The sequence below is a fragment of the Prinia subflava genome, chromosome 7 (genome assembly GCF_021018805.1).
Source record: "Prinia subflava isolate CZ2003 ecotype Zambia chromosome 7, Cam_Psub_1.2, whole genome shotgun sequence".
NCBI classification, from domain to species: domain Eukaryota; kingdom Metazoa; phylum Chordata; class Aves; order Passeriformes; family Cisticolidae; genus Prinia; species Prinia subflava.
Window position 1 is genome coordinate 8,331,318 of NC_086253.1, and position 13,346 is coordinate 8,344,663.

A 13,346-nucleotide genomic window follows, 5' to 3' on the forward strand; every position below is an offset into this window, starting at 1 on the left:
CTGAGAGCTGCTAACCCTTCCTTCCCACATCAGCCCACAGGTGACCTGAGCTCCACCACGTCAGGCTCATTTGCAATGTTGTGTTGGATTTGGATTCACAGACTGCTTAAACTAGGGAAGGTGGCAAAAGTTTCTTTCATTTGTAGGTCTTAAACACCTACAGTGCTGTTTTAAAAATTACATTCTAGCACTGGATAATGATGAGCACTATCCATGCTCATCAAAACATAATTCTTCAGCAGCTCTGATGAAATTACAGAATAAAGATTGGAGAACATGGAGCAAAGTGACATGGGGTGATATGGCTGCCTGTTCAAGGAATACTGGCAGACTGAACCAATGAACCATTCTTTGAAAGCTGTTGGCCACTTTTTGTAACTATTCTAAAAAGAAAAAACAAACTGAAAGCCACCTTTATTTTATCCATGCTTTTTTCTACTGGAATGTGTTTCTCGCCTCTTACATTTAATTAAACCTCTGTTTCAGGGGACAATTTCTTCATGAATGCTACTAATTGAATGCAATTACATTTCATATTCCAATACTTAATTGGCACAAGTATTGTTTGACTGGCTCTCTACATGAGGGCTGACTCTAAAAAGCCTCATGTGTCACACCAAATCCACTCAAAACTGTCTTTTAAAACCTTTTAACCTGTTATTTCAGTAATCTCAACATTGGAAGCTAATACAGTTCACTGTTGTTTTAATTGATATTTGGACCTAGTAAAAGGGAATCTGGTATAAAACAGTGACACTAAAGGTTCATAATGGCAGTTGTGTTACAGAATACTGCACAAAATCAATGTTCAACAGGCAAGGTAAAACACTGCCATTTCAAATTTGAGACTTGCATTGTTAAAAAGAAGGAGAGGAGGGGCTGAATAAATTAATTTATACTGAATCTGAATTAAGCTAGTTGCACAAAGGCAATAAACAGAACACTAGAAGGCGAACAAAGAACTTCAATCAACAGCCAGATAAAGGATTGCTTAAGGGAAGTTTTGCAGTTAAAAGGCTGATGTTTGATTCCCAATCAAGTATTATTTGCTGGATTTTGATGAGAATTTTTCTTTCTCCTGAACAGCTACTTAAAAGACTAATCAGTATAAGACAATAAACAGACATATTTTTGTTTACGTGAGCTTGCACAGCTGTCCATTAACTTTTTATGGAAAAGGCAACATTTCCATGTAAAAATACACACAATTTTCTTTAACCTTACTGTGATGGGAACATTACAGAAATACATATATTTAAGACATTTATTCAAATTAGTTTGCGTTTCAATATCAATTTATCTAGATTTGATAAAGGAATACTTGCAGAAAAATTAGAAACTCAGACAAGCTAGAAAGGTATTTTGTGTGAATTTGTTGTTTTTTGGGTTTTTTTAGCAAATCTTAGCCATCTCCAAAATACAAATGGCTGAATGGCTCTTTTCCATGTATTTATAAAGATGGAATGACTTATCCTAAAGTTGCTGTACTGAAATTGTGCACATGCCACATGTTGCTAAGGAGTGAAGAAAATAAAGTACAGGCCAAAAAAATCAAAATTAGAAACCAACTGTCTGAAACAGGTGTTCATTTTTACAGAGTTACTCTAATATGCTGAGGAAATAAAATTTTTACTCTATTACAATATAGACTACTCTAATATATAACTATTGTACAATATATACAATTTAGGATTAAAGAATTGCAAGACTAAGAAAAGAGACAGCCTGAATACCAAGCTAAAAAATAAATTATTCCTCTTATTCTAGAGTTGCAACATAAACCAACAAACAGCAAAATATGCTTTTCCAAGGACACCTCATTCTTCCTCCTTACACTGCAAAGGCATACAGCAAAATATTCCATTTTTTAGCCCCCACAAGTAAATGCAAACAGTGCCAGCATCCAACAGCTGATGGACACAGAGCTTGCAGGAAGGATGCAGGTAAGGATTTCTCCTCACTACCAACCACAGCTCCTTTTGCCACCTGCCAGGTGCCCTGCAAAAGGCTTCATCAAGAATAAATTCCAACAGATCAATGCAAATGCAAAAAAAAAAAAATTGTAAATATTTAGCTAAACATTTTAAATAGACCCGCAGTGGAAAAGTGAGAAAATACAAGTAATAGTCCCCTTTTTTATACAGAACTGTTTTGAGGTCAGTATGTAGATAAACATACATGCAACAGAACTAGGTATTTAAGACTGAAACATGAAAACACCAGTGTTGTATGACAATATCAAACGAGTTGCCGAACTTCATAAAACATACTAGGTTTACATGGATGCCTCAGCTCCAGAAAGAACAGAAAGACAAATATTTACAAAACATGAAATTATCTTCCCTTTTTCTAGTTTTCTTTCTTCTGTGAAAGAGCAGGTGGAATTTTATGTTTAAATGAACATTAGAAAAAAATCTGTATGGTTTGCTTCCAGTTGAAAAACAAGGAATACTAGATATAGATTTAATGTTTGATTTTGAGGTTAACCAAGATCCTTTTTTTGTCCTAAAACACCAAATGGTGGGTTTTTTTGTAGTTTTATCATCTTCTGTTCTATTATTACATGGCTTTCCCCTTTAACAGTTTGTTTTGCTACATGACAGCCTTTATTTATCACCTTGCCTCTTCAGTAAATCAGATACTGCATCTCTGCTAGTGCTTTTCTCATATTTGCATCTCATTAGCACTGCTGCCCAAGACTTGCATGCTGTTGGTGTTTTTTATCTTTTAGATACAAGCAAATAACAAAGAGAGACGTAACATCAGCTATGACTTAGAAATCCAAGTAGTTGAGACAGGTGATGGTCTTCTGTGCTGGTGTGACTCCACCAGCAGACAAGGGGAGGGCTATAGGATGTAATTTAGCTGCACTTCTCTAAAGCCTTTGACACAGTCCCCCACAACATCCTTGTATGTGAATTGGAGAGAGATGGATTCAAGGCATGGACTGTTAGATGGGTAAGAAATTGGCTGGATGGTCAGATCCAGAGGGCAGTGCTCAACAGCTTAAATCCTGTGGACATCAGTGACAAGTGGTGTCGCTCCAGGATGCCTCCTGGGACCAGAATTACTTAATATCTTCATTAATGACACAGATGAAGGGATTGAGTGCACCCTCAGCACATTTCCTAATGACACCAAGCTGGGTGGTGCAGTTGACACTCCTGAGGGACAGGACTCCATCGAGAAGTGGCCCGTGGGACTCTCAGGAGCTGTGACAGGACCAGGTGCTGATGCTGCCCTTGGGTCAGGGCAGCTCCCAGGGTCAGCACAGGCTGGGGATGAACAGATCCAGAGCAGCCCTGAGGAGGACTTGGGGGTGCTGTGGGTGAGAGGCCGGACATGATCCAGCTATGGGCACTCACAGAAACCTCCCTGTCCTGGGATCACCCAAAGCACCATGGGCAGCAGGGGAGGAGGGGATTCTGCCCCTCTGCCCTGCTCTGGTGAGACCCCACCTGCAGGGCTGCATCAGCTCTGGGGTCTCATCACAGGAAGGAGCAAGTCCAGAGGAGGCCACCAAGAGGGATGGAGAACTTCTTCAATGAGGAAAGGCTGAGAGATTGGGATTGTTCAGCCTGGACAAGAGGCGGCTTCATGGTGACCTAACTGTGGTCTTCCAGTACCAGAAGAGAGCCGGTAAGAGAGGGAGAAGGATTTTTTACAAGAGCAGGTAGTGACAGGATGAGGAGGGATGGCTTCAAACTGAAGGAGGGTAGATTTTGATTAGATAGAAAGAAATTCTTAACCGTGAGGAAGGTGAGGCCCTGGCACAGGCTGCCCAGAGAATCTGCAAAGGTCCCATTCCTGAAAATGTTTGCCAGTTTGGATGGGGCTTGGAGCAATCTCGTCTAGTGGGAAGTGTCCCTGCCCATGGCAGGGGTTAGGAACAAGATGATCTTTAAGGTCCCTTCCAACCCAAACCATTCTATGATTCTTTGACATCTTTAGTAGAAGAGTATTTAATTTGTATTTTGAAGTCCGCTGAATTTTGAGGCTAGACAGAGAAGCCTGAAATACCAGCTATTTCAGATACAAGGATTATTATGGTAAACCCATCTGGATCACAGAGATTATACCTATAATGTCATATTGTGTAACAAAAACAAACAGTTTGTGTCATAACATACACATTTGAGAGCTGTTTTATTCCGAAAAGGGAAAGAAAATTTTCTTCTACTTGGTGACTTACAGTAACTAGAAAGTAAATACATTTATCAACTTGATGAATGAGCCTATCCTGCAGCTATTCCATGTGTATGAGATTGCTTATTGTTCTAGCTAATGGGTCCATCATTCTGAAAATAATCTACTGTCTCCAACATTTCCCCTATGTTCAAACTGGCATTCACAAGCATGTAATAGGGAGCAGTCACAGAAGCCTAATGTGATCTTCCAATTTAAAAATACCATCAAAAAGCAGTGATTAGTCATTGCCCAGGCAGCATGAGTAAGGAAAGGTCCACAAAGTTCTGTTTTGTAACTGAATTATCTCTTTTGCTGATAACATGACTAGTGATTCAGAGGCAGGGCCCAAATCTTATATACATACATATAAAGAAAAAATACGATCTATCTGTATATAAATTTTTAATCTAGTTCTCAGTAGAACTCCAGCATCTCCAACTTTCACTGAATATACCTAACGAGTTGGTATTAGAATGCTTTCAAATAAAGCAGCAGCAATCTAGTAACAAAATACCTCCAACCCTACTGCTCTACTGCCACGAAGGTGGAATCTTTGACAATTAATAACAGATGTACTGGAGTCTCAAAAATGAATACAGCTAATTAGAAGTAATCAACAAAGTATCTGTGTAAGAGACTATGGTGAAAACAGACAAACCCCACTAACTTTTTAATGAAATATGCTAAAATATTCACTCAAGAGTTTTAGAACTCAAGAATGAATGAGATGAATTATTAAGCTCTCTTTTAAAACTTCCTTGATGCCTGGAGTCTAAAGGTGGACATCCCTAAAATAAAAAGGATTCCACAGGGATTCAAACAGCTCTAGCTCTGTGAGCCTGATGATCATATCAAGCAACTTAAAATGTATCAAAGGCTAAAATAAGTATGAACAATATGAAGGTCTGTCTGGGAAGAAGTAACGTGACTTCTGCAGAGGGAACCTCTTGGGAGCTCTGTGAAGGGGTCAAGAAGCTTGAGAAGAATGGTGATTCATCTGTCAAGCCTCTGGATTTCCAAACAGGTTCTTTCAAAATACTTCACTAAAGGCTTTTAAGAAAACTAAAGAGCTACAGCATAAGAGGGAGGGGCCCCAAAAGGATATGTAACTCTTAATCATAAATTGGGAGAAGCTGTTAAGCAATCACTTCTCAGAAGGGTGGGATGTCATGGCTGAGGCAGCTTTGTTTTTGTATAGGATCTGCTAAAACAGAGAGAGCAATGAGCTCCGGCAGGTTACTACCAATGCAAAATTATTAAGGGTAGTAACCAGAACAGACTGCAAAGTCTGAATAACAAGTAATAAAGTGGCAAGACTTAACTGGTAAACACATGGAGAAGAATTTTAGCACCAGATACAGAATGACAGCCTCTGAAATCACAAGCAACATCTTGGGGCTTTAGCAGACAACTTCAAAAAGAACCTCAGCATGCCACTTAGTAAAAATTCCAAGTCAAATACTGAGAATCATTGAAAAACCACTGGAAACAATTACACCACTGTGCACATCCACAGTTTGCTCGTCTCTTGAGTAAGCGCAGTTTTGGTTGACTTATTGCTAAGAGGAAATCGTATAATTGCAAATTGTTTAGGGCAAGAGGTAAGGCATGATCAAAGGTATGGACTATTTGTCGACAACTTCTAATGAAGTAGGCTCTGATTTCCCAATCTGAAAACGTAACCACATTGACAAAATGTGACTTAGGTCTACAAAATCACAACAGGCAGGAGGGGCCAGACAGGAATCAGGAGCAAACAAAAGCAAACGGGAAGAGAGACTTACAGAACTCTCTGTAAAAGGACAATTCTCAGATAAAGTTTTTAAACAATGTTAACAGAGGCTGGACAAGTCAATGGAGAAGTTACTACATTCACAAAACATGGGAAACTGAAATAGTAGCTTACAGATACTTTAGATTTTATTATATTTTTCAGACCCGTTCTCAAAAATTCATTTAATATCCTACCCAAGGCAAAAACTGGTAGACAAATAGTCTGAATTTTGTATAATTTATGAGGAAACAGTTATTACTTTTACATAGTATGCTACTTGAAATGTTGCAAAAATGTCAAAGGGATTTGTGAATTACATCTTAAAATGAAGTCCACTTAGAAACCCTGCTGTAAGGCCTTGAATATGATCATCCTTGTAAGCCTAAGACAGCAAATAGTCAGAATAATGAGAAAGATAAATTGAGTTTTGTGCATGCTAAGTTGTATTTAACCTGTAAAAAGCAATTAGGTCCAGGCCAAAACTCTCATGATTCTACTTCCACTACCAGTAAAATATTTCATAATTCAATTAGTACACTTATTTCTGTAGCTCTTATATTGTGGTTATGCTTTGTGGTTCAAGCTACCTCCACTGTGTTATCCTGAACTCTATGAACGTAACAAAATGAGAGATCCTGCATCACACACACAAAGAAAGCCAGCTGTCACAGAAATACAGAAAACAAAGGTAACTTAGCTCTAATGTCTTCCCTCTGCTTCATGACATTAATACTTCAGGGAAACTGAGGACTCACTACAAAACAGGTTATACTATAACAGTAAACCAAAACAAAGTCAGGTTTTCTACTGATCTGTGTAAGATCCCTAGTGTCTAATCAAAGTTGAGCTGAAGCCTGGCCTTTTCTTATTACAAGTATTACGATGTTATCTCCTCATCATAAAGTTCCTGACTGTCATTAAATATGCAGAGCCTTAATCCATGACCTCTACTCTTCTATCACCTTTTGCTGAAATGGTCCAACAGGCTTGAGAGCCACTTCTGCACTGTTAGGCTCCTGTGGCACACACACATTCACAGATACACGTGTGCCCACAGGCAACATGGTCACATCAACCCCCTTCTCCCAAATGAAGCCAAGGTAAAATGTGTTTAGATAGCAATTTAATCCCAGGCACTGATGCAAAAGTTAACTTTTTAGTATTTGCCAGACACACTCCTCCTATGAAACAGCAGAGTACAATGGAAGTAATGACCCAGGTACAGTTTTGCAGCAATGCCCTCTTGGATACATTAAGCAGGTAATGTAACATTGATTTCAATGATACACAGACACTGGATGATTAAAATTCAGATCATCTCCAAATCTTTTGCAGAAAAGCTGACATCCAATAAAAAGCTGTCTGCTTTAAAAAAATATATATGGATAAGTTCCTAATCCTGCAACACTCGATTGTCCTTAATATCAACATTAACAGTATAGCAATCACTGCAGTACAAGGATACAGGAATTTGTGTACGTGCAAATTACTACCAAGACATCAAGTTGCTCTTACCTTGAACTAGATCTTGACTTTACATCTTCCTTTGCTGTCCTTTCACTACTAGCATCTTCACTGTAGTCCGTTTTTTTATCACACAGTTGTTTTCTCTTCTCCCACTTCTTCTGCTGATTTGAGATACTTTCTGCTTCTCCTTGGGAGTCACTTTCTGCTCCTACCTGTGAACCTGAGGAATGTGCCAGGCACTTAGAGGAGACTGGCAGTTTTTGCTCTTCACTGCCAAAGTCTCTTTCTGCTAACAAAGCAGAAGTTTCAGGTTTTAATGTTTCCTGCTCAGGGACTGAATTGTCCAAGTTATCTACATGGTCCATTTCCTTAGACTTTACTAATGTGTATGAAGCATTTACAACACCTCCTGCAGAATGTTTAGTCTTTAAACCTTCAACACCGTCCTCCCTGCTGTCTTCACAGCTGCCACAACACACACAGGAATTAATTAGACAGTTTGTGGCAGCTATACTGAGTTTATGGGATTCATCCTCCTCCTCATTTGCTAATGGATTAGCAGATCCAGGAACACAACTAATAGCTGCTTCTGGGGTTGTTACTGGGGATTCTGAGCTAGAAGGAGATTTGGGATTGAATATTACAGTAGCAGATATTTTCATTCCCCCTGTCCTGTGCGCTATCACTTCCGCCGTTTCTGCGTCATCGGCATACGCGTCCCAGCCATTGAGGTATAACTGTGAGTCTGGACCTTCTAGACAGCTGCACGAGTTTGGAACTGAAACGCCAGACATCTGTTTTCCATCTTCAACATTGTTATTATTGCTTAAGTCACTTTCAGCATCTTTTAAAAGCAAAGTTTCCTCCGTCTGATGGCCATTCTCATAAAGCAAAGCATCTCTGTATTGCAGGTTCTGTTTTGAATCGTGGCAAGTGTTATTCACCCAAGCAAAAGTATCACTTACTGAATCCAACCCAGCCAGAGCTTCTCCTGCTCCATCTAGGTCATCCATAAAAAACACTCTGTCCTCTTCATCAGTTAAGTTGTCAAGATGGTGTCTGGTTGGTGAAGCTTCTGTGCTGGAACTATTTCTTAGGCTAGGTCTGTGAGCCGGAGACTGACAGATGCTTGGAGGGGAAAGCAGAGAAGACATTTCATCACCGACTCTGTGTACCATCCTGTTCAGCTGCTCCAGCTCCTGCTCATCATACTGCATGGAACAAGCCAGCTCAGCCTCTGTGTTCTCTGCTTTTGCTGAAAGCTCCTTCGGAGGCAAAGTCGCAGTTATGCCTGGTGCAATGACAGAGGGGACTTCAGGATCTGCTCTGACAGGGAAATCCACATCTTGGGAGATGCACAGGTTACGTTCCAGTGTGTGCAGCTCATCCTCGGTCAGTGTCTGAAGGAGATCCCTGAAAATGAACAAATACACACATCACTTGTCATTTATAACCATGAGGCATTGATGTCACAGATTTTTAAAAAGCTTTTACTGTTAGTGCAGAAATCCAGAACTTGAGGGCACAGGATACTTCTGACTGTGTAATTCAAGGTGCACTTGGCATTCGTATCCACAGCACGTGACTACCGATGCCTGAATTTGAGATTACTCATGCAAATAGAGGGCATAAAAATTATACATGCTTGCAGCGAAGCCTCAAAATAAACCAAAACACACACTAAAATGGAACCTTTCCCCTCCCCATCACTTATAGTGAAAATGTCACCCACAATTAGATCGATTTTACAGTTTTACTTTTTTAATTCACAAATTTGACTTTGATTAGCAAACCAATTTTCCACCCTTCAAGTTGATTCAGAAAATTATTCTGCAAAAGAGTACTGCAGAAGCTTCATAGCATTATACTGTCAGATAAAAGAATTCAATAAAATAGTAATATTGCCTATGCAGCACTGGTATCAGGAAGCTGGATCACTGAAGTGATTGCAAGTTGGCTCTCTCCTGCCTCAAACACTGAACACAGTCTTCTGGCTTTGACAAATAAAAACTTAATTTTCTTACAGTGGGTACTATGGGGCTGTGTTTTGGATTTGTACTGGAGAGAGTGTTGATAACCCAGGGGTGTTTTTGTTGTTGCTGAGCAGGACTCACACACAGCCAAGGCCTTTTCTGCTCCTCACCCCACCCCAGCAGCGAGGAGCCTGGGGGTGCACAGGGACTTGGGAGGGGACACAGCTGGGGCAGCTGACCCCAAATGACCCAAGGATATTCCACACCATGGATGTGGCACCGTGCTCAGTGTGTAAAGCTGGGGGAGAAGGAGGAAGGGGGGTTGTTTGGGGTGTGCTGTTTGTCTTCCCAAGTCACCGTTACGAGTGATGGAGCCCGGCTGTCCTGGGGATGGCTGAACACCTGCCTGGGGAAGGGGTGAATTTATTCCTTGTTCTGCTTTGCTTGTGTGGGGCTTTTGCTTTATCCATTAAACTGTCTCCATCTCAACCCATGGCTTTTCTCCCTTCTACTCTTCTGCTTCTCTCCCCAAACCCAGTGGAGGGGTGAGCAAGCTGGCTGCGTGGGGCTCAGTTGTGTGCTGGGTTAAACCACGACACTAGGTTGGTCATTAAGGTGTAAAGCTTCTGCATGATGTTAAGAAAAAGGCAGGTCTAGAAGTAAACACGGAGCAATTTAGTAAACTGTGTTTTCTATAGACATGCAGCATCTCCAGTGTTACCAAGTGTCCTCAGTACCGCAGTTTAGGACTATGGGCACCTGAAAACAAAGTGTTATTAAGTGTTTGTAACTTAAAAACACATCAACAGGCACAGCAGCATGTAATTCTAGGTCTCAATTTGATTTACACTATCCTTCTCAATTAGAAACCACATACACAAATATCCTCTGTCAAGAACTGCTGCCATCATTTTCAAAGGTCAGTAAGTGTATTTTAGCATAAATGAATGGATGGGAAAAGCAAGACCTTTCAACAGAGGTTAGGAGTTCCATTATTCCTCATGTGTTTAGGAATAATTTGTAAGCAGGTGACATACAGCTGGCATAATCATAATAATACGCACATATTAAAATAATTTCCTTAAAGGAGTAACTTTGGTGTAAAAAAGACGCCAAAAAACGCCAAAGAAACGTTCAAAACATCTCACATCTTCATTTCCAGTCAATGGTTTACATTCTTAACTTGTTAACTCAAAGACCAAATATTCTTGCAAGTACTACCAGTTTTTCAAGTAGCTCAAAAAATACATCACTAGTATCTACCTGTATATCAGCTACCCACAGTTTCAAAAGCTAACAGTTTAGATAAGCATTCTTAAGTCAGAAAAAAATTATGGCTATGAACATGCCACACAATTAACATTTTATTTTTGAAAAAATCTTTCTTTATATGGTAAAATGACCCTAAAAAAAGTTCTAAGCCTCCTGAAGTACCAGTTATAGAAACAATTGCACTATTGTATCCTCCTTTTTCACACTGTAACAGAGAAGTCAGAATTTCCTAGAATCATCCCATAGGCATCTTCAAAACCAAAGTTTGATAATTTTTTCAAGTCATATGTAAGTAAGAAAGGAAAATGGGCCATCTTTGTTACACCCACCTGCCTAATAAGTTATAAACCAGTATTGTTGTTTGGCACACTAGAACATTTTAAATTCCTACACATACCTTTCTTTTGTCTACACAGTATGTAATGATACCACCTTATTATTACTCAGATCTTGTATTTAACCCGTGTCTGTAAGAGATTAAGCACTTGAGCATCACCTTAAAAACAAACTGAAAATGGCTTAAGTTTTAAGGTCAACATAAAAACAGTAGTATTACTATTGTTTATTTTTGAAATAACTATACCAACAGGATGAATAAAAACATAGAATAATATGATTACTGTCATGGGGCTTTGTATTATGAATTTCCATTTTGTTAGTGTTTACAGAAACACTGATGCAGAATTTCATAAGCATAAACAAAGTAATGTGAGATTCTAAAAACAGTTGGGGTTTTCACTTTTAAAAAACACAACAAACAAGAGTAAGCACACAAATGTAACTGTGAAGTGTTTAAGCTTGTCCCTCACATACACAAAAACATAGGAAACTCCTGGGTTGGGCCATGGTCCATCAAGCAGAGAATTCTGGCTCCTCACAGGTCCTAAAGAAGAGCATAAGCACAGGACAGACACACAGGGATCTCTGTGAGTGCATCCTACTGTTTGCCAGCAGACAGGAATTTCTGAACCAAGGCAGCATCCTTGTGTTCAGCAATCCACAGTGAGTTTTTCTTGCACAGATTAAAAATTGTGTGTCAGGAGCTGACCAAGAGAAAATTGCTTAAACATCAGCTACGTTTCTCCGTACACCACAGTCACACACATTTCTCAGGACAAGAAGAGAATTAGCAACTACTCCAAACAGAGACAACACCAGCAACACTCAAAGGAATTTGCTTTCCATTCAAGCCCATCAGCATAATTGAGAATGATACCCCGGGCCCATAGAAAATCTAAGATTGAATCTTTGGACTTCCAGCATCTATTCTGGGGTTTTATTCAGTCTCCAGAACAGCACATGGCAGGATTCAGGATTATTGAATATCTGGGTGTCCAGAGCTACTCTGCTTCCTTTCCAAAGGCTCAGAGAGCCTGGCTGCTCAGATCTATCCAATACAGGCTTCACACATTCACTGTAAATTCAGGGCTGGAAACACATATTTACTTTATACTGGGTAGCCCCAATGGGCTTGAGTATTGAACTCTATTTCTGCCAATAACAACACCTCAAAATGTAAGAGCAATTGTATGCAGTTATGAAGATAGTAAATAAAGTCTGATTTAAAAAAATAATAACAATAACAACCACCACCAGTGAAATCAGCTGACAGTGCTCATGTTTTTAGGTGAGTCAGATCCAGGCAGCCTTGGAAGACTAACATAAGCAGTTGAATTACACATGGTAGTCTACCAGCCCTATAATTTCAGTAGAGAAATAATCCTCCTTTGAATTCAAAGGGAATACGCTTATTTTACTAATCCAAACACTGGACATTTTGCTATTAACAAACAGCTTATTCTAAAAGAGGTTCAGGTAATTATCTTCATTTCTCTGGTTAAAATTCCCTGGATTCACCAGTCATTTTTAAAGATGACAAATGTTTGATCAACAGTTACCTTTTCAATACACTGTACATTAGATTATACAGGACTCACTTCCAATCTGCCATGCTGTAAAATGACTATGAAGATATTGAAAATGAATGTTAAGCAATATATGGAAAGAAATGTGACATTTCACTACACAAAAACTAAACATCAGGCATTGTCAGTAAACTATAAAACTTAATTAAACTGTAGCTACTTCAGTGGTTCATTTCATTTCTGCTGAAGAACCTTCAACTCATTCTGCTAATATGGACAGAAAGAATTCCTTTCCCGGCTTACATTATTCAGAAGCCACAGGTAAAGTCAGCTCCTGCAACCCATCCTGACGAGCAGCAGTGTGCTTTCTTCTCAGAGGGGCTTAAAATACTGAATTTTAAAAAGTGCACATTGAAGTTTCACCTGCTTTTACTCTTTTTGGCATTGTATCACAGAAAGGCAATCTAGCTTTCAAAATACGAGGAACATTCTTCTTTCAGTGGTTACAGCTACTGGCAGAAAAACAAAGCAAGTTCTTCAGATGTGCTCTGCCTCTTACAAGCAGTAGTAAAGATTTGCTCTGCCTACTGCAAAACCAATTAACATATTTTACTCTACTGCCAATATCCAGGGTACAGCAATGTGTTCTTCAAAGACATGAGGCCAGATTCTTTAAAGGCAGGTTTGGCTTAACACAGGACAGGGCCACAAACCCCCTAATCCTGCACACTCCTCAAGCTTCCTCCATTAACTTTGCTGTTAATCTGCCTAGAATTTTAAACTGCCTTGTTGTCAGAGAATAGCTTC

At 39.5% G+C, this 13,346-nt stretch overlaps 1 protein-coding gene across 4 annotated transcripts in view; it reads right to left on the minus strand.

Annotated features, from left to right (window-relative positions):
* The window catches only part of ZFYVE28 (zinc finger FYVE-type containing 28), a 152,167-nt gene that overhangs the window by 36,347 nt on the left and 102,474 nt on the right, over positions 1–13,346 (minus strand). For all 4 annotated transcript variants that reach the window (XM_063401491.1, XM_063401490.1, XM_063401489.1 and 1 more), the window contains exon 8: positions 7,478–8,842. In XM_063401491.1, the coding sequence (XP_063257561.1) occupies positions 7,478–8,842 (1,365 nt within the window). The remainder of the gene's footprint in view (positions 1–7,477; positions 8,843–13,346) is intronic.